This window comes from Macaca nemestrina, chromosome 1, assembly GCF_043159975.1.
Source record: "Macaca nemestrina isolate mMacNem1 chromosome 1, mMacNem.hap1, whole genome shotgun sequence".
Classification (NCBI taxonomy): Eukaryota; Metazoa; Chordata; class Mammalia; order Primates; family Cercopithecidae; genus Macaca; species Macaca nemestrina.
The window spans coordinates 86396648-86417276 of record NC_092125.1 but is presented as its reverse complement, the minus strand read 5'-3'; the positions used below and the strand labels follow the sequence as shown (position 1 = coordinate 86417276).

Sequence of the window (20629 nt, the reverse complement as noted above, 5' to 3'; positions counted from 1 at the left end):
CCGGCACGCTGCCTGGCACTGAGCAGGCCCCGAGTGTTGTCTGACAAGCTACAGGGGCTCGCCTGTGACCATACTCCCCTGCCTGTCCCTGGGGAGGGGTCTCTTCTCCCAGCCAGCCTGGAGCTAAGCCATGTCTCCCCATGTGGTAGCCATGCATACACACCCATGCATACACACATAAGTATACACCCAGACATGCAAACAATGCACATACGTGTGCATGCGGTCACACACATAGCCACATGTACACATGCATACACATGCACATGCATACACATGCACACACAAGGTTATAAACAAGTTAGTTTTATTTTACTCCCTTTCTTCTTGAGGCTGGGTCTGAATTAGGGAGGAGGGCAGACAGGCCACAGACAGGAACCCCAGAGCCCCATTCCCGCAGCATGGAGCCCCCAGGCCCTGACCACCACCCGTTGGGTCCAAGATGCAGGGCATGGTCAACATCTTTGCAGAACTTCAAGTCTCCCAGAGGAAGGGAAGGCTGGCATCGCAGAAGCTCAAAGAGGGTGTGGTCCTGTCCACCCCTGGCTCCCAGCTCCCAGTCTGTCTCAGTTTGGGGCTGGGAGGGGGAGGGCTGAAGGAGCCCCGTTCCTTGTTCAACAGAGCCCTCCCTCTTGCAAGGAATGGGGATACACACCCCCGCACTCCCACCAACTGATGCCCATACCAGGCACCCTAGGGCCTCCATGGCTTGCTGCAGGGAAGCTCAAAGGGAAGAGCTGGCATCCCAGAGGATGTATTCCAGCTCAGGACAGGGGTGGAATCAATGCCCCAGCCCCCCTGGGGTTCAGACCACAGCAGAGGGCCCTTCCTGGCTCCTAGACCCTCTCTCCAACCCACCTTGGCCCCAGTAGTGAGCAAGCCAGAGCACTCCTCTGCCGCTTTCAGCCCCTTCCCTGAGCAGCCTGGCTGCTCCTCTGGGCAGAGTCTGCCTGAGACCTCCTGCTAAGGAGAAGGCTGAGGAGAAGGGGTCGCGGATTTCCACCGGAGCCCCCCAACCCTCCTCCTCCCTGGCCCAGCTCGCAAGCCAGCGCCCTCAGATCCACACGGTGGTCTTCCCGTCCCTGCTGCTGGCACTGCCCTTCTCGGAGCCAGCCCTGGGCTTGGCTCCTGGCCGCTCGTGGGTGCCAGGCCGGCCCTGCTCCCCGACGGTGCCCGCAGAGGTAGCACTGCCCGTCCCGGACGTGGGGGCGCCTGCCCTGAGGGGCCCCCGGGAGGCCGCAGGGAGGCCGACACACGGCGAACTGTCCCGGTCGCGGTCCCCAGCTGCTGCCCCGTCGCGCAGCGCCTGCAGGGCCAGGTTTGCCAGGTTCTGGTCGTGCGCCCGAGCGCGCTCGGTCGCCCGCACTACCAGGCTGTAGTCGGGCGGGCAGGCCAAGCCAGCGGCAGCGGCAGGGAAGGCGCAGGGCGGGGGCCGCGGCGCGGGGGCGGGGGCGGGGGCTGAGGCCGGGGGGCCGCGACGGCCGCGCACAGCGTCCTGCGCGCTGCCCAAGCCCAGGTGGGCCATCTCGCAGAGGTTGAGGAGTAGGCACAGGCAGCTGACCACGTACATAACCAGGAGGAAGACCGTCTTCTCAGTAGGGCGCGACACGAAGCAGTCCACCACATGCGGGCAGGGCTGGCGGCTGCAGGGAAAGAACGGCCGCACCTCAAAGCCGTACAGCAGGTACTGGCCCACCAGGAAGGCCACCTCGAAAGCTGCCCTGGCCACCAGCTGGGCCACGTACACGCGCATCAGGCCCTCCCGCTGGATGCGCCTCCGCCCATCGTGTTGCCCGGCCGTGCCCGGGGTCCCCGTCGCCTTGCTGTCAGCGCCGGCCCCCTTAGTGCACGCCTCCTCCGCACCGGCTTCCTCCGCTTCCTCGCCGGCGCCTTCGGCTGCTCCAGTCTCCTCCTCCTCCTCCTCCTCTCCCAGGCCCAGCATGGGCTCCTCCTCGCCCAGGTCGGCGGGCTCAGGCCAGCCGGCGTGCGGGGGCGGCAGGTGGGCTCGGGGCGCGCGGCGGGGCCCCGGGCGGCGGCGGAGGGCGCGGCGCCGCTCCTGCTCAGACGCACGGGCCAGGCGGTGCACGGCGTAGCCCAGGTACATGACCGAGGGCGTGGAGATGACCACGATCTGGAAGACCCAGAAGCGCACGTGCGACAGGGGCGCGAAGGCGTCGTAGCAGACGTTGTCGCAGCCTGGCTGCCGCGTGTTGCAGGTGAACTTGGCCTGCTCGTCTGAGTAGATGGCCTCGCCGCCCACAGCCGTCAGCACTATGCGGAAGACCACCAGCACCGTGAGCCACACCTTACCCACGAAGGTGGAGTGGTTGTGGATCTCCTCCAGCAGCCGCGTCAAGAAGCTCCAGCTCATGTTGGTCATAGGGGCGGGCGGGCGGGTCCTGTGGGGCGGAGTGGGGGTCAGCCAGGGGCCCGCACTTAGGAGCCCGCGGCGCTCAGAGCTCAGAGCTGGGGCTCCAGGCTTGCCTTGCGGCTGGCCCCTCTGCTTACACAGCCGATGACGTAGAGCTTGCCACCTTAAACGGAAGTGGAAGCCCCCACCTGATCCGCCCCTGCTTGTGCAGATGCAGGGCCCCAGCTGGGTGAGCTGCCTTCAGGAGGCAGATGGGGACACTGAGGCAAGCACTACTCAAATGTGGGGACTGGTGGTCTCAGTGTCTGCTGCACCCATGACCACCAGCCCAGCCCCAGCCGCATCCAGGTTGTTGGAGAGGGTCCCACAGTTTCAGCATCCGAAGGGTCTCCCCAGCCTGCCTACCTACTCAATCCCTCCTGGCCCCTCCAGCTCCCTAGACCCCAAGACCCTGCAGCCCCATCAGCCTTCAGTCCTTCACAACCCCCCGTGCCTGCCCCACCATCAGATCCCAGACCCCAAAGTGCCACCAGTCCACAATCCCCATAGCCCCTCGGCCACCAGAGGCCCTGCTCAGCCTCCCTCCACACCCAGGACAGGGGTCGTCAGGGTCCCTCCGCCTCCGCAAAATCCTCCATCCTCCCTCCAGCCCCCGGCTGATCCCACTGCCCTTTTCAGGTGCCCAGGGTTCCAGGGCTCCGCCCGCCCAATCTAGGTTCCTGGTCCTCCATGATCTCAACCCAGACCGTCCCCAGCTGGGGTCAGGATGAAGCCAGGCGTCTGTCCAGGAGGGACGGTGTCCAGCGAGGTTACAGACCCAGTAATGCAAGGCCACACTCAGCACCTGCGACCCTCAGAGACAGCTATGCCACAGGCCAGCCAAGCCCAAGGTGGGCAAGTGCCCCCAGGAGAGGGCTGTGCAGCAGGGACTGTGCTCCAAGGAGGGAGAGCTCCTACAGCTCCCCTGCCCACCCTCTCCTGGCGGTTTCCCTGGGGCCAGTACCTGCTCCTGGGTCGCTGGGGCAGGAGACCCCTTAGCTCCCTCTGCCTCTGGCCCTCTCCCTGTACCTGGCCTGGGAGGCAGCGGTGGCAGGTGTGGGACCAGCAGCAGTCGCTGGTGAGGCTCCCGGCCTCTTTATGCAGCTGAGGCCTCCCCACCCGGGGCAGGAAGAGGGGGCAGTCAGGGTTCCTGGGGAAGTGGCCCTGCTTCCTCACATCTGTGCAGTACCCCTCAGAGCCACACACATTCACATGTGCACACACACTCAGATACATATCCACAGACACATGTACACATGCACACACGTGCATATGCATGAACATGCACAATGCATATGCAGATACACATGCACACACACATGCATACACGTACACATGCACAGATACACATGCAAACAGGGTCAATGCAAACACAGATGTGTATGTGCAAACTATCACCAGTGTACATCCACAGACATGCCTGTTTGCACTCACATGCAGACACACATGCATGAAAAAACAGTGCCACATACACACTTGTGCATATGCACACACATGCAGACATATGTATGCACAACCACATACACATATATGCACACACATGCAAACAGACCCGTGCACTCACACACACATGTGATCAGGCACACGCATATGCACAGGCTGGCACACTACAGCCCTGGGGCCACCTCCCCTATCCCCCTGGCTCTGGTAGGCAGGGCCCCCCTCCCTCCCCGCCTGACCCATCACAGCAGGCTGAGGCCCACTGATTCCAGCCGGACAGGAACCTGAGACAGAGCAGGCTCAAAGGAGAGATGGGGCAGGAGGCCTTCGGTGCCAGGGCCGGCCTGCCCAGCTGTGTGGGGGCAATATTGAACAAATAGCTCTCTGGGGGCAGCCTGCAGTGATGGTGCCTGCCATTGCCCATGGTGTGAGCACTCTCATTGTGGCTGACTGCCGAGCGGCTTCCTTGATTCAGCTGAGGAAATGGAGCCATCGGCTAGCTCTGGTGACCACCGTGGCTCAGCCCTGGGCTGATGTGCCCTGGTGTCTGAGAGCTGGCGCTTCGCTCTGGGGTGCTGTGTCACTTGCACCCACATAGTGGTCCTGGGAATAGCCTGGAAGAACCCAGGTCCTGGTCTGAGGGCCACACCTATGGGGACTCCCAGATCCACACCTCCAGCCTGCAATTCTCTCCGGGGCCTCCTTCTACCCCCAACATGAGCACTCAGATGCCCAGCAGGCACAGCCAGTGCCAGAGGGCCACACCCAAATGCCACTCTGCCCTGCAGAACAGCTTCTCCACCCCAGCCAATCCTGAGCCTGGCTCCCCCGGCCCCGCCTGCAGGGCCTCAGGCACTTCACTCCTTGCCTGCAAGCCTGGGGAGCATTAGGACACCCACCCAGCAGGCCTCCTGCCCCGCCCCTGACTCCTAACCAGAGCAAATGCCGCGGCCTTGCCTGACCCAGTGCCAGGTCCCCTGCCCCCACTCCACACCTGGCTCCAGATATCCCCTCGTGTGCTCTGCCCACGGCTCCCACACTGGCTGGAGCCCACTCCCACCAGGAGCCTTTGCTGCCTGGCCCCGCCACACACACATGCACAGGCGCACACACACAGGTTCAGCCCTTCCCTGAGGCTGTCGCTGTGTCACGGCCTTCCACACTGCTGGTGACTATTCCATGTGATCACAGCTGGAGACCGCAAGGTGTCTCACAGAGATGTGGGCAGTTTTATAGAAAATATAGATGTGTGAATGCACCTGGGTTCAGACACACACCTTTGCTCTGGCGCCTGCAAAGGCCTCAATGCAAAAACACCCTAGGAGCAAGAACCTACCTGGGGCCCAGGCCTTGGTTCCTACCTCCACTCCCAATCACAGGAATCAGGAACCCCTAGTGGGGGACTGGCAGACCCTAGGGCTGGGGCTGCGAAAGTACAGGGGAGCCTGGAGTAAACTGTAGTGTCAAGAGAGGAAGTCAGTGCAAGCAGCACCTGCATGTACAGCGCCCAGTGCCTGAGACTGGATCCCTCTAAGCAGTGAAAGAAATCAAGTAGTCTTGTGTTACAGATTACAGACTGACATAGATTAGAAGCCAAGGTACCTGACTGAATGTATAACCAAATGGGGGACAGGAGACAGCTCCCCTGTGCACAGTCAATCTAAAGCAGCCATGTGGACACCCTGTACTGGAGGGGAGCGTGACCCCCAGCCCTACCTGTGGGCTGCACCTGGTAACCTGGCTTCAGAGGGTGTGGGAGGGAAAGGGGGAGAACGCCTCTGCAGCACGCATCCTACACCAACCCTGGCCAGGCAGCCAGGTGCCATCACAAGCATCGTGGATGGTGTGGATGCTTCACAGCATCTCGTGGGAAGGTTACATCAACTCCATGGTCTTCCTCTCAAAATCCATCCCCCTGAGGACTCATAAGGAAACATGAGGCTGAAAGGGATCCCACCCAAGGGGCATCCTACAGAACATCTGGCCAGTGTTCATCCAGACAGTGAGGACATCCCATACAAGGAGACCCAGGAGGCTGCTGCAACCAAGAGGAGCCCAGGAAGACACGGTGACTGATGCCATGTAGGATCCACGGTGGGGCAGAAAAGGAGCCTGAGGGGAGAGGCAAGGACATCTGCATACAGCAAGGACCTCAGTTAACCCCAGCTCATCGATACTGGTCCATTCATTATGAGGAGCATGTCACGCTAATGCAAGACGTCAGCAACGGGGAAACTGGGTGTGGAGTCTATAAGAAGTCTGCACTATCCTCACAACATTTCTGCAAATCTTTTTTTTTTTTGAGACGGAGTCTCACTCTGTCTCCCAGGCTGGAGTGCAGTGGCATGATCTCAGCTCACTGCAAGCTCCGCCTCCCAGGTTCACGCCATTCTCCTGCCTCAGCCTCCCGAGTAGCTGGGACTACAGGCGCCCACCACCACGCCCAGCTAATTTTTTGAAGTTTTTTAGTAAAGACAGGGTTTCACCGTGTTAGCCAGGATGGTCTCGATCTCCTGACCTCGTGATCCGCCTGCCTCGGCCTTCCAAAGCTCTGGGATTACAGGCGTGAGCCACCACGCCCGGCCATTTCTGTAAATCTTACTGAGCTCAAGCAATTCTCCCACCTTGGCCTCCTGAGTAGCTGGGACTACAGGCACATGCCACCATGCTGGCAATTTTTATTTATTTATATTAAGAAATGTGCTCTTAATACAAAAATTAGCCAGGCATGGTGGTGCACTTGTAGTTCCAGCTACTCAGGAAGCTTAGGTGGGAGAATCGCTTGAACCTAGGAAGGGAAGATAGCAGTGACCCAAGATCACACCACTGCACTCAAGCCTGGGTGACAGAGCGAGACCCTATCTCCTTTTTTTTTTTTTTTTGATGGTAGCCCCCTACCCTGATGCCCAGAGCTCAGCTCTGTGGTGGCAGCTCCCGTACCTGTCCTCCATGTCCCTGCCTGAGCCCCCAGCTGCCTGTCCTGGACAGCCCAGGCCCTGGGATAGTGCTGCAGAATGAGGTTGTCAGCAGGGGTTTGGTGGAGGCCCTCAGGAGGAGAGGGGAGGGGTGCTGGCCTCCAGGGAGCCAGGCCCGGGATTTGTAGACTATGTGCACACAAGTCCAAGAGATCTCACCCCAAAGCTACACCTCCAGGGTGCCCAGAATGAGGATTGGTGGGGAGGGGCTTCAGCTTGGTCAAAGAGCTGGAAGCACCCTTGGGCTTCAAAGTCTGGGAGGAGGGAGCTGCTGGGGTTAGTAATGTATGTCAGGGAGAGGTAGGGGGGTGGCCACAGGAGGCCAGGAGCTAGGACGCTGCCTGGCCCAGGTCTCGGAGTAGTAAGGCAGGGTCAGCCCCAGGGAAGGCTGTGGGAAGTAGAGGAGGATGTGGGCATTGGTGGAGGGCCGGGGGCTCACAGGGTTCTCATACTGGGGACCAGGGTCTCACGGGGGCTCGCTACTAGGCCAGGGTGTAAAAGGGGGCCTCACAGTGGGGACGGTCTCACCCTGGTGCCATCAGGGACTCACGGGAAGGGCTTCAAAGGGTGTGCGGCAAGAGCCAAGGGGCTCACCACGGGGGCTCACAGTGGGGGCCACCTCTGGGAAGGGTTTCAGGGCAAGCAGGCCCAAGCCGAGGCCACCTGTCTGCAAACCTGGCTGGGCCAGCTCTGACCAGTGTCCTGGTGTCCTGGCACCTCAGGACACCAGTCAGAGCCGGACCTCCTCCCCCATCAACCTCCTGCTCATCCTGGGTCTGAATGAGGGTCCTGGGACACAGAGGAACAAGCCCTGCCCTGCCAGGTCTGTAGCACAGGGTCAGGGGCCCAGGTATTTCATTCCATCTGCAGACCCTCCCAGGGCAGGCCACGAAGCACGGGTGTTTTCTGCAGTTTAGGGCAGCCACCAGACAGGTACCCACGCACACAGTTCACCAGGTGGGACCCTGGGGCAGGCTCCTCCCCTCCCTGAAAATGATGGGACCCCAGCGCATGGCAGGCACTGTGCTGTCGCTTGTCCACTCAGTCCAAAGCAGATTCCCAGTCCCACTTCCCTGGGGCTCCTGCAGGCACAGTCCCCTCCTACCCCTGCACTCCACTGCGGGGCCCTGTGTGGGGACGGTCCTCACTCAGGGGGGGTACAGCGCTCACCCACCCTCAGGCCTCAATTTCTCCTCACCCCCAACAGGCCGTAGCCCCCTACCCTGATGCCCAGAGCTCAGCTCTATGGTGGCAGCTCCCGTACCTGTCCTCCATGTCCCTGCCTGAGCCCCCAGCTGCCTGTCCTGGACAGCCCAGGCCCTGGGATGGTCAGCCCCAAGTGCACCCTCAGTCATGCTCCTCTGGATGCCCTGGTCCAGAGGGAGGTGCAGAGCTCGGCCCCCCAGGACCCAAGCCCCAGGCCTGGAACCCTCCCTCCACACCCACTCTGCCCCAGCAGCTCCGTGGCCGGCCTCACTGTCCTGCCTGTGCAGCTTGTAGGCCCACTGGCTGTGGGCACCAGCCATCCTCATGCATCCTTCACATGTACACACAGTGCACGCTCCTCCCTCCAACCCTCCACACATAAGCAGTCCACACTCCCACATGTACACTGCTGCCCGAGCTCAACATAGAGCTGGGCTCACACACTCACTCTCACACATAGCCATGAACCCTCCCTATTCAGACTCAGCCTCACCACACGCCTCCTTCAGGGAGTTCCCCCCAGGCCCAGGAACGCAAGGTGCCCCCACCAAGACCCCAAGTGCCTGCCCACATCATGGCTCCCCTCACATGGCCTGCCACAACTCCTAAACTGACCAGATCCCCAGGAGCCCAAGAGCACGGGTATGGTGCTCAGGAATGCCAGGGGAGTGAGGGAACACTGAGGAACATGGTGTGGGGGTATGAGTCTGTGGGGTCCCCAGCCCCTGCCAGGGCCGTGCACAGGTGCAGCTGGTGAGGCAACATCCAGGCTGGTGCCTCCTCCCCCATGGAGCCCTCTTCCCCCTCTGGTTGTTGGCAATTGACACTGTCAATGTGTGGGCCCTCCTGCAGCCCGTTCTCAAGTCCCCTCCCTCGGGGTCCCAAGCAGGTACAGAGCTGTCAGGCCCAGAAGTGAGGGGCTGTTCCTCCCCTGGAGGTGGACCAAGGGGTCAACTTAGGCCTGGGTCAGGCTGGGAGTGTGTCATCACTGCAGTTTGGACAGCTCCCCCCGGCCAGCCTCCTGGGCTGTTGCAGGCCTGGAGCTGACCACACATCCTCCAGAAATGGAGCCCTGGGGGGTATGCATGGTGGGAGTGAGGGGGTGATGCTTACCCCAGCCTCCTAAGCCTGTCCCTGCTCTCCACCTGCTCCCCTCAGGGTCCACGAACCCGTCTCTTCCCTCCTGAATGCCCAGCAGCCAGGAATCCTGGGCTCACTGCCATCCAGCTCTGGGATGGGGGCCCCCATGCCTGGGCCGTGGCCTCCCTGTGCATCAGCCCTGGGGTGCTCCACCCTCCCCGCGGGATGCGGGCCTCCCACTCCTCAGCCATGCTGCCCCTTCCTTGCACTGAGGGCCTGCTCCAGCACCCCAGGGGGGGCCTCCACCCAGTTAATCACAGCACTGACGAGCACTGGGGATGGCTCCTTGACCACAGGGTCTGCTGCGCTTCAGGCCTAGGCTGGGCCCCAGTGCAAGCTTATTGGCTTGTGGTCTTCTATGAAGGAGACTGAGCAGGGCCCCAGGTCTGTCTGTGCAAGGGGCAGGCCAGCCCCCTCATGTCCAGGTGGCCGCTGAGGGTAGGAGAGTGGGCCTGGACACAATGCAGCTGGCTGGTGTTTCAGAGGCCAGCCCTACCGCTGCCTGAGGGGCCCCAGCTGCTGGGGGAGGTACTGAAGGCAGCCCCCTCCCACTTGCCAGCTGTCCCAGAGCAGACCCCGCAAGTTGGTGCCCATCCTGCGGTGAAGGCAGCTGGGCCTGAAGGACACAGACACGGAGCCCGGGGCCACCCCACCATCTGCGTGGAGCAGCGGAGCCCAAGAGAGGGTGGCAGGCGCAAGGAGTGCACCCTCCTGGGGCTGGTCCTCAGGAAGCCCTCCCTCCTTCAGGAACTCAAGGTCAGGAGCACAGGGTGAGGCTGTCTCCTGGGGCAACAGCCCCCAGCCCCATGAGGTACATACATGGACCCCAGCACCCTACCTTTTCCAGGCCAGAAAATTCCAGTCTCCCTCAGACCCCTTCCACCTGCTTGGATGCTGGTCCTCCCCGAGGGTGTGTGGCCGAGCCAGAGCCACCTCTCGCCACCAAGCACAATGGGAGCTGGAGGAGGGGCCCTCAAGGGCCCCATTGTTCCCCCCTCAGCCTCAGGGTCTGAATCCCTGATTGTCCTGGGGGGCAGGGCAGCGGGCAGGGCTTTCCAGGCCCAAGCAGGTCAGAGGCCAGCCCCAGCCTCCGAAGCTCAGTCCACCTGTCCTGGAGCAAGCCTCTGGGGGCTGCCCGGGCCCTCCCCTGCCCTCCTCTCCCCTCCCCTCCCCTCCCCTGCCCTGCCCAGCCGCCTGGGCGGCTCTGGACTGTATCCTCCGGAGGCCCCAGTCTGGGCTCTGGGCGGGGACTCTGCTCCCCGCCCCCATTTCCGGCCGGGCGCCCTGCCTGCCTCCCTCTCTCCCACCCATCTGTCTGCACCCCACCCCAGAAGCACCTCACCTAGGATCAGAACAGGGCTGGGGCTGACCCTAGGGGTGGCCGGCAGCACCACCCTGTGCCGCCTTAGACAGGCAGGCTGGGGGAGCACAGGGGAAGGAGGCAGGTGGCCTGACCACAGGCTCCCCACACACAACACACAGCCCCTAGGGCCGCGAGGGGAGGGGCATCTCCCTCAAGGAATCCCCCATGCCTTGAGGTCTAGAACCTCCAGCTGTCAGAGCTCAGGGGCCTCTCCTGGAAGCTCTGGCCCATGCCAGATCCATAGGAGCTTGGGCACCAAGAGGCAGCCCTCAGGGCCCACCCCTGCAGCCTCAGGCTGCCCGGTGCAGCTGCTGCCTGCTCTCCACTTGCTGGCCCACCAGGCGGGTTGGGACCAGCCTTGCCACCTTCCCTGGCTGCCAGTCAAGCATGATGCTGCCTTGGGGTGGCAGCCAGGAGCCGACAGGCAGCAGATGCCTAGGCAAAGGCCACCTGGTGGTCCTCCTTGGGGCTGGTGGTTAGGGTGGGCTGCTGGAGCTCGGGGCCTGATCAGGATGGGGCCCGATCAGGATGGGGCTCCACCAACCTCGGGGCCACGTTCCACTCATTTATGGACTTTCTAATCCAACAGTTATTTTATTAGGATATCAGCCCCGGGTCCAGCATGAGAGATAGGGACAGGGGACAGCCCGGTGGGGCTGGGTCGGGGGTCACCCCAGGATGTTCCAACCACAGGGGCAGCATCCCCTCCACTCCATGTGCTGGCCAAGGGCACAGAGCTGCCGTTATCACCTGCCAAGGGGGTGGCTCAGTGCTGCTGCCCTGGTCCTGTATGGGCCTGGGGTGCCGAGAACAGACAGCAAGCCTCAGGCGCCGGTCCTTTGAGCTTTCTTGATTTCCTGCCAGTGAGGAAGAAAGAGAGTTGGGAGGGCTGGTATCCAGGAAGGGCTGGGCTTCCTGCTCTCCCTCCACAGTGGACCTTGGTGTCTCATGCCAGTGCTTGGGTAAGACTGTCCCATCTGACCTCAGTGGCTTCCTGGACAACAAAGGCCTGGCCCCAAGGCCTCCCCTTGGGCCTTGCCCAGGTAGGCACAAGAATGGGCCCACCTCAGAGAGCGCCTCCTTCAGCTCCGCGTAGGCCTGGTCCAGACTGTCGTTGATGATGACCACATCAAAAAGGCCGGGCTCCTTGCCTGTGGGTGGGGCCTGGGGTCAGGGCACAGTGAGCCCATGCAGCCCCACCCCAAGTCCCACACGACCCCCAGAACAGCCCACTGGCTTGCGGCTGTCCTCGCTGTGGCTGTGTGACAGCTTTCCAGCCCAGCTGGGCCTGTGCAGGGTAGGGAAGGGCCGCCCCCTGGGATTCAGTCCTCAGGTACCCCTCCTGCTCTCTCTGGAGCCCCAAACCTTAGGTCTGGACACCAGCACCCATCAGGACTCTGGTTAGGGGTTGCAGTGTCCTCTATACACACAGCAGAACATTAAATGCCCTCTTCCTGTGGGCTGCAGTCAGACCCAGAGGGGAAGCTACAGCTGTAAGAGGATGTACATGACACCCCCGGGGCTAGAAGGTAGGGGACATCTCATGGGACCCTGGATGATGGGGGGTCTGGGGGCCCTCACGGAGACTCTAGGTAACAGAAGGAAATCTGAGAACCCTCAATGAGACCCTTGGTGACTGGGGTGAGTTCTGGGGACACTCACGGGGACTCTAGGTGTTGGGAGGTAGTTGGGAGGTCTGAGGACCCTCACAGGGACTCCAGATGTCAGAAGGTCTGGGGACCCACAGGGTCCCTGGTGCCAAAGGTCTCAGAACCCGGACTCCCCTCCTGGCATGCCCTGGTAGTCCCACGGCACACTCACTGCTCTCCATGTCGGCCCGGGCAGCAGCCAGCCGCTTCGCCAGGCTCTCCTCCGTTTCAGTGTTGCGCTGCCGCAGCCGCTGCTCCTAAAAAGGGGGTGGCAGTCAGAGCCTGGCATGCCCTGACCCCCAGCCCCCAACCCTGCCCAGCACACACCAGCACATGCAGTGAGGGCGGCTGCACAGAGATGTAGATGGGCCGCAGATCGGTGGCCTTGATGTTCCGCACACCCTGCAGGTCCACGTCCAGCACGCAGATGCGGTTCATGGCCTGCACGGCCTGCACCGCCGCCTTGCTGGAGGCAGGTGCCAGGTCAGCAGGGGTGCCAGGGCTCTCCGAGGCCTACAGGAGCTTCAGGGACACCCAGGTCCTCCCAGGCCCAGCATTCTCCTCCCACAGCTAAGCCTAGGCCTGGCGTGAACCCAGCACCCCACAGCACCTCAAACCTGCTACCCCCACACCCTGCCCCACCTACAGGGAACACAGACCACCCACTCTCCAAGGTGCCTGTAGTAAGCACGAGGTGTCCTGTGTACCCTTCACCCTGCCAGGACAACGCATGGTGGCAGGACCGGGCCCAGTAGTCTCGTGAAAGAGCCACCACAGGGCCACAGACCTGGGAGCCTGGCCCTGGGCCACAACCTGGCCACATTCATAACCATGGGGCGGGTGGTGTGGATGGCGGGCAGGCAGCAGGCACTACCTGAACCCCTGCCGCCCACAGCAATCCCGGGAGCCCACCCGCACCCACGCGTGGCCCACCTCGTGCCATACAGGTTCCCTGAGAACTCGGCATGCTCAATGAAGTCACCGGCTGCTATGTCACGCTGCATCACCTCCCTGGTTACAAAGTAGTAATCTGGGGAAGAGGAGAGGCAGTCCAGAGGGCAGACTGGACCTGCACCAGGGCTTCCAGGGCCAGCCGCCCCCAACCCAGGCATGCTTGCAGGCCCCTCCCACGCCCACGACTGCTTCGGTCAGATCCTTGCCGGGCAGGAGACGTCTGAGGACCCCTCAAGTGCTGCCAAGTGCTTGAGCCAGACACCATTTCTCACACTGTCCTCACTGATGGAGATACGAGACTGGGTTCCAGCGGGGGAGTTGGGAGTTGGTGGTGGGGGGAGTGGGGACTGGAGATCAACAGGTGCTGGGGGAAGGTGGTGGGGGAACTGGTGACCATCAGGTTACAGAGGGGATGATGTGGTGGGGTGACTGGAGACCACTGGGTTGCACATTACGGGGCAGGGGTGCTGTTGGGAAGGGGGTCCCTTGTCTTGAATCAGGCAGGCAGAGTAGCCCTTTTTACCAGGACCCCAGAAGACAGCTCAAAAGTGCTGATAAGCCCAGGACAGGGCTGGGGACAGCAGCACTGTGGCCGCCTCCAGGGTGGGAGGAAGACAGCCCCAGGCCTTGGCCCGCCTCTCACACTGTACCCAAGGAAGGCGACACCGCACTGTGACACTGACACCCTGATTTAGCTCACTGGCTCTTGGAGGCAAGGACCCATCTCACAGATGAGGGATCAATGGGGGCAGGAGATGGGCAGCACAGCGAACACAGCTGTAGGGCCCAGTAGCCCTGCTCACACTGGGGGTGCTCCAGCCACAGGGCCCCACCCCACTCACCTTTGCCATTCTCCTCGCCAGGCCTCGGGTTCCTTGTGGTATCTAGCAGAGAGACCTGTCACCCATCAGGGACTGCTCAGAGCGCACTGCCCCACCCAGCGTTCCCCTTGCAGTCCCGACAACACTTGAGCCCCAGGATGCAGGCAGCCAGTGGAGCACACAGCTGGGAAGGCGCAGGAGTCTACAAGGCGAGGGTTCTCCCAGAAAGAGACACTGCAGCCCAGTTATCAGCACTCAACAGACCCAGGGAAGGGAGACACAGGCACGCGGGACAGCAGGAGTGCAATAACCTCAGGTTCTGTGTGGTAGGAAGTGGGCAAGAGTGCGGACAGTCTGCAGGGTGAGTGTGCCTGTTGGGTTCAGGCTCCTGGCCTGCTCACAGGCTGCTGGGACTACTCAGCAGCCTTGAGGTCTACGCATCCCCCCGCAAGAGCCCTGGACTCACGGGACACGCTGAAGCCAAAGATGCCGCTGTGCTCCCGGAGCAGCCTCTTCAGCAGGGTGCTCTTCCCAGCTCCCGAAGGCCCACTCAGCACCACAGGCCTGGGGCCTGACATGCCTAGGGGTGAGAGAAGAGGCTGTGGATAGCAGTGTGGCCTCTGGCCCCCACCTGCTGAGCTGCCTCTGCCTTCATGGCAGGAAAGGGCTGACCCAGGGATGGAGACATTGGCCTGAGAGTCTCCTGAGAGCCTGGGTATTCTTCCCCCTGAGCTCTGTCACATTGGAAGGCCCGGCATGCACAGAGTGGCCCTCAGACCAGGATCTGGGCACACGGGAGACGAATGGAAAGCCAGCTGGGTTCTCGGCAGGGGAGCCCCCCACTGAAATCCAACACCACTGAACCCACTGACCCTGTCAGCCTCCCCAGGGGTCCCTGGTAAGCGATGCTGTCTACTCTGATCACACCCTACCCGGGAGCTACCGTCCCCACCTGGTGGAGTCACCTCCAAGCCCTCTGGGAGCCTGCCCTGAGACCCCCACCCCACCCAGGAGCCCAGCCATTTGCTCCCATGCATGATGCTGAGTGCTGGGCTGCTAGGTCTGGAATGGAAATGTCCCTGTCCCGCCTCTGTCCTCTGGCACCATACCCTGCAGATATGGCCTTGTCAAGATCTGCTGAATCTATGCCCATTCCAGGAACTTCTCATCGGACTTGGGACTCCTATCTGTGATGCTGGTAATGCCAAGAGGGGGTTGGAGGTCTCCCTCCCAGCCTCCAAGGGGACGGCAAACAGGATCCTAGCTTGGACACTTGTGGCAGGTGAGGGCCCGGGAGCTGGCCTTTGCTTGGTGGGAATCCTCCCCAGGAACAGCGCCTACCTGTTTGCTGGGGTGCAGCCTCTGTGGCCAGCCTGGGGCGGGTCTGTCTGCTGGACTGAGAGCTGAGGGTGCTGAGTCCCTAATCCCCACCACGCCTGCTTCTGGCCCCGCCCTTCTAAGCCAGGAATAAATCCCCAGGGGGCCTGGCCTTCGGCCCTTGCAGGGAAGCAGCCCTGTCCACCTGCTCTGCGGCTGTGCAGGAAGGAAAAGACGGCTCCAGCTCCTGTCCCAAGACCTGCACCTGCCCTGACCTCCCAGCCCACGTGAGCTGCACACAGGGCCAGGGCAGCGTCTTCGAGTTGGGGTGGAGAGCAGAGCTAAGGAGTGGTGCCATGCACTGCAGCTGTGTTCAGGGACCGGGGCAGAGGGAAGTGGACAGACCCCTGGCGACGCGCAAACCTTGGACACAACTCAGGCAAGGCGTGGATGGCCTCCTCCTGTTTGGGGCACAGCCGCCTGTGGGCAGACGAGCAGACAGCGGGAAGGACCTGAGGATGCCCTCCTAATCCCCAATTTAGGCCACCGAGGTAATCTCACAAATGCACCACGGCTGCAACTCCATCATGCACAGGGACACCCACCACACACATGCCACTCCCAAGCACAAAGGTATGCAGGATGTGTGCACAAACCTACCACAAACACACACACATGCATGCACACACAGCACACACATGCACACAAATGCATACAGACCACACATATGTACCCACACAGGCACACTTGTAACGCATACATGTCATTGATTGACCCCAGACCCCCAGTTAAAAAGACTCAGGAGGAAGGGAACTGCAGGGCACCCACCCAGAAGTCCATGTGCTCTCCGTAAGGGATAGACTCCTCCCTCCTTACTGCCTCTTCTGGGCTTTTTGTCACAAGCACATGTCGTTTTCATCTCAGCATGCCCTCCATGCCCTCCTGGCTCTCCCACCCACAGAACTTGCTCCTGCGCTTAGCACACCTCCTCTATGTGCCAGCCAACCATCAGCACGCACCACAGTGGCCAGGGTTCTTCATCCATTCAGCTTCTCCCAGTCAGTGAGCCCTGCAACCCCCACAGCCTGGTTCCCATAATACACTAGCTAGAAGCCCCCCAGAGTCTCCCACAATCAATGAGCCATGCCACTTGCATAAATTTCTGGAGCCCCTGCTTCTCGCCAGGGTAGAAGGGGTGCAGTTCTCAGGACACATCCAGCAATAGCTACACACCTACTTGAAGCATCACGATCACAGAAATTAAGACTTGATGATCTTATGGTGACTTTTCCAATACGAAGGAGAAAAAGTTAGGCTAGATCACGCGCTTCAAAGAACCCGATATGGGAGCACTACTCAGACGGTCCTGTGGGCTGGACCCCATGTGAGCTTCTGCCCTGTTGCTCCAGAGCTGGCCCTTCTTAAGGTCACTCCACCCTGCCAACCCACAGCCAGCATGGCACTGGTGGGCCCAACAGGGCTACCCCGAGGCTGGTCCTGCCCTGTTTCCCCCAGCCCCTGGCTCCAAGCTTTTCGGGTCTGAACCTAGATGGTACTACAAATTCACACGGAAGGAAACACAGCGGTGACCTCCACTGACCAGGCCTCCCCTCCTTCCTCCTGAGGGAGGGCCTTGCAGAAGCACAGCCACACCACCACTGGAGACAAGGTGGGGGCACAGGATGCCTGCCTGCCTGCCTGCCTGCCTGGGGAGAGACCAGTGGCAGAGCGGACACCAAAGCCACCTTTCACGGAGCACAACCAAGGGAGAAAATTGTGGCCCAGGCCTCATGGCTCCTACAATCTTGGGGTGGAAATCACAGAACCTGACTTTGCCCTGACCAGAATACACATGCCAAAGGTGTCTTCCTGTGGGCAGAGAGAAGCATTCCAGCAAACAACATTCTGTGTTCTCCACTCTCACCAACCCACAGTCGCAAACCCCAGTCAGCTGCCTGGCAAGAAGCCACACAACCCACAACTGTAAGGACCTGCCAGGCACGTGGTCTCCACAGGAGCTCCGAGATGGAAGGTCTCCTGGGAGCCGCCGGCGCAGATCCACGTTCCGGAATGATCTCTGCCAGAACGCTCCCTGGACTGGGCTCCCATGCTGCCCCAGCAGCCGCTTTCCTGGAAAGGCACTTCCTGCTCTGGCGGCAGAATCTCCTCCTTCCGGCTTCCAACCATCCTAAGGACTGAACAGAGTCACCACCTTGCCCTCTGCCCACTGTTCCAGGAGATGCTAATAGAGGGCTCGACCTTCTGAGAACCGAGAGAAGTCAGCCCCTGCCTGGCCTCTCGTAAGACACAATCCACTAGACGTGGGCCTGGGCTCTGGGCTGGGTCGGCTGGATGAAGGGGAGGTTGGTGGTCCAGGCGGCTGCTCTTGGATGTAGGGTCTCTGGGCACACATCCGGGTAGCACGCGTCCTAGCCTTCAGCAACCTCGTTTTAAATGGGACCATACCAGGAGCAGCCAGGGCGCTTTCGTTTTCACTTTCTTTCCCCCAGGGGGACAGGAACATTCCTTTACCTCCTGGGGAAACCGGGCCCTTCCAGAGCCACAGACGCGTGAAAACCCCAGCCCTTCACGATGCTGCGCGGCTGTGTTTGGGTCTGTCCATCAGGGAGAAAGAAAAACAGGCCGAGTCTTGCACAGGGTCCTCGACAGCAACCCCGGGCAAAGGGCAGAGCAAACCTGAGACAGGAAGGGGCCATGAGCTCAGGGAAGCAGAGCAGGACCCAGCCCGGGGTACCAGGACTGGCCTCTTTCAAGCAGAGGCGAAACCGAGGCCCACAACATGCAGGGTCAAAATCAACTTTAAGGCACCTGCTTCCCACACCAGTCCTTACTGGGGCATACTTCTAAGGCGACGCTCAAGAATGGCACCTGGGCAGCTTCAAGAACCTCAACCCAGACTCTGGCCTTGGGAGAATCCAAACCCCAAATGCCACACTCATGCGTCGGGAGACAGGTCTGCAGTTTCCCCAAGTCCCTATCTCTGCGCCGTGCCGCGGGGCAGGCAGAATCCTGGGAGCCCCGGAATAGCCAGCTCCATCCGCCCAGGACCCCCGGGTTTGCAGAGTAAGGTGGGAACCAGAGCGCACACCGCGCCGGGCCAGCGATAGAGACTCCCGGCTGCTGTCTTTGGCAGCGTGCCCAGCTGTCGGGAAGACACCGAGCGCTCCTACGCGCCAGAGGAGCAGCTCGACGCTGCGAGAACTGCCGGTCCGCTCAGCTCCTGAGGAGCGCCCCGCCCTCCGGGACAGGGGCTCCCCCACGTTGCCCGCCCGTCCGCCCTCCAGAGCTCCCCAGTTCTCAGGGTCCACAGTTGAACGTGTCACAGGGTGTCCCGGCTAGAAGCAGATCCGGAGGCGGCGTGGACTGGGCGACCGCAAAGCGCAGGGGCCGCTGCCGCCTCCGCCGCGAGTCACCCTCGCGACTGTGCTCGTCGTACTCACCGTCCGGTGGGGCCCGGCCCAGGGCGGCCGCAGCCAGCCCGGCCAGCGGGCGCCGCAGCATCTGGGACCACCTCCTCCGCCCACTGAACCTACGTCACAGCCACGCACCGGCCCACCTCTGCACGCGCGAGAGACTGACGTCATGAGGCGCCTGCCCCGCCCATGTCTGACTCGTTCCTCCCCGCCTCTTAGGGAAGTACTTACCTCAGTGCCGCGCTGGCCCCGCCTCCACTTGCGCCGGCCTGTAGCCACCGCAGGGGCGTTCACCACACCGCCCTCCCAGCCAGCCTCCTCCCGCTTACGTCACAGCGCGGCGCCGGCCCGCCTCCTCACAGCGCGAATTAACGCCACGACCCGCCGGCCACGACCCGCCGGCCCCGCCCACGGTGTACTTGTCCCTCCCTGTCCTTCGGAGAAGTACCTCAGTGCAGCGCAGGCCGGGCTTTCATCTGCTACGTCACAGAGCTGCGCCAGCCCGCCTCCTCCCCCTTATGTCACAGCGCCGTTTTCGTCCTCCATCGACACTGCAGGGGCCTAACTAACCAACGACTCCGCCAACCCGTTCCAAGCCGGCCACTCTTCAAAAACCATTAATTGGGAAATGTGGCCGGGCGCGTGGCTTACCTCTGTGATCCGAGCTCTTTGGGAGGCCGAGGCGGGAGGATCGCGTGAGGCCAGAAGTTGGAGACCAGCCTGAGGATCATAGGGAAACCCCTTCTGTACAAAAAATTTAAAAAGTTTTTTTGTGCCTGTAGTCCTTGCTACTCGGGAGTCTGACTTGGGACAGTCGCTTGGGCCTGGGAAGTCGAGGCTGCAGTGAGCGGTGTTCGTGTCACTGCACTCCAGTCTGTGTGACAGATCGAGACCTTCTTTTTTTCTTTTTTTCTTTTTTGAAACGGAGTTTCGCTTTTGTCACCCAGGCTGGAGTTCAATGGCGCCATCTCGGCTCACTGCAACCTCCGCCACCTAGATTCAAGCGATTCTCCTGCCTCAGCCTCCCGAGTAGCTGGGATTACAGGCGGCCGCCACCAGGCCCGGCTAATTTTTGTGTTTTTAGTAGAGACGGGGTTTCACCATGTTGGCCAGGCTGGTCTTGAACTCAACCTCAGGTGATCCACCAACCTTGACCTCCCAAAGTGCTGGGATTACAAGTGTGAGCCACCACACCTGGCCATGGGACTCTATTTCTAAAAATTATTTTAAAGTTTATTTATTTTTTGTTTTTTTGCTTTTTTGAGACGGAGTCTCGCTCTGTCTCCCAGGCTGCAGTGCAGTGGCCGGATCTCAGCTCACTGCAAGCTCTGCCTCCCGGGTTTACGCTATTCTCCTGCCTCAGCCTCTCGAGTAGCTGGGACTACAGGCGCCCGTCACCTCGCCCGGCTAGTTTTTTGTATTTTTTTAGTAGAAACGGGGTTTCACCGTGTTAGCCAGGATGGTCTCGATCTCCTGACCTCATGATCCGCCCATCTTGGCCTCCCAAAGTGCTGGGATTACAGGCTTGAGCCACAGCGCCCAGCCTATTTTAAATTTTAAAAAAAGTTTTATTGAAGGCCGGGTGCGGTGGCTCACACCTGTAATGCCAGCACTTTGGGAGTCCGAGGCAGGCAGGTCACCTAAGGCCAGGAGTTTGGGACCAGCCTGGCCAACATGGTGAAACTCTGCGTGTACTAAAAATACAAGATCAGCTAGGTGTGGTGGTGTGCCCCTGTAATTCCAGCTACTGGGGAGGCTAAGACAGGAGGATCACTTGAACCTGGGAGGCGGAGGTTGCAGTGAGCCAAGATGGAGCCATGGCACTGCAGCCTAGATGACAGAGTGAGACTCCGTCTCAAAAAAAAAACATAATTGAATGTGAACTGCAGGAGGGCAAGAAAAAAAGTAAAACTTTAAAAA

The 20629-nt window shown here is 61.1% G+C and overlaps 2 protein-coding genes across 7 annotated transcripts; both read right to left on the bottom strand.

The window, feature by feature from the left end:
• Window positions 1-290: 290 nt before the first annotated feature.
• Window positions 291-10301, bottom strand: LOC105499668 (gap junction protein gamma 2). The gene is made up of 2 exons (XM_011772403.3): window positions 10010-10301; window positions 291-2399 (listed from the first exon to the last, which is right to left on the bottom strand). Exon 2 carries the CDS (start codon window positions 2378-2380, stop codon window positions 1055-1057), a length of 1326 nt encoding a protein of 441 aa, XP_011770705.2. The 5' UTR covers window positions 2381-2399; window positions 10010-10301; the 3' UTR covers window positions 291-1054.
• An 807-nt stretch (window positions 10302-11108) lies between these two features.
• On the bottom strand, window positions 11109-19017 carry LOC105499666 (guanylate kinase 1). Of its 6 annotated transcripts, none has more exons than XM_071081701.1 (9): window positions 18737-18855; window positions 17267-17972; window positions 14425-14538; window positions 13980-14021; window positions 13117-13213; window positions 12511-12649; window positions 12356-12440; window positions 11600-11685; window positions 11109-11391 (listed from the first exon to the last, which is right to left on the bottom strand). In XM_071081701.1, exons 2-9 carry the CDS (start codon window positions 17460-17462, stop codon window positions 11359-11361), a joined length of 792 nt encoding a protein of 263 aa, XP_070937802.1. In that variant the 5' UTR covers window positions 17463-17972; window positions 18737-18855; the 3' UTR covers window positions 11109-11358. The 6 variants fall into 6 exon arrangements, with proteins under 6 accessions (XP_070937802.1, XP_011770702.1, XP_011770704.1 ...); XM_011772400.2 differs by having other exon boundaries at window positions 17808-17972; XM_011772402.3 differs by lacking the exons at window positions 17267-17972; window positions 18737-18855 and adding an exon at window positions 18941-19017.
• Window positions 19018-20629: the final 1612 nt, after the last annotated feature.

What these genes read in the sequence shown, in the direction of transcription:
- LOC105499668 (XM_011772403.3), bottom strand. Translation starts at nt 2,380, where the DNA reads ATGACCAACATGAGCTGGAGCTTCTTGACGCGGCTGCTGGAGGAGATC.
- LOC105499666 (XM_071081701.1), bottom strand. Translation starts at nt 17,462, where the DNA reads ATGGTTGGAAGCCGGAAGGAGGAGATTCTGCCGCCAGAGCAGGAAGTG. An exon ending in GGAGACCACGTGCCTGGCAG is followed by an intron (nt 14,539 to 17,266) that starts GTCCTTACAGTT and finishes TCTCACCCCTAG; the next exon opens with GCATGTCAGGCCCCAGGCCT. An exon ending in CGCCCTCACTGCATGTGCTG is followed by an intron (nt 12,441 to 12,510) that starts GTGTGTGCTGGG and finishes CCCCCTTTTTAG; the next exon opens with GAGCAGCGGCTGCGGCAGCG.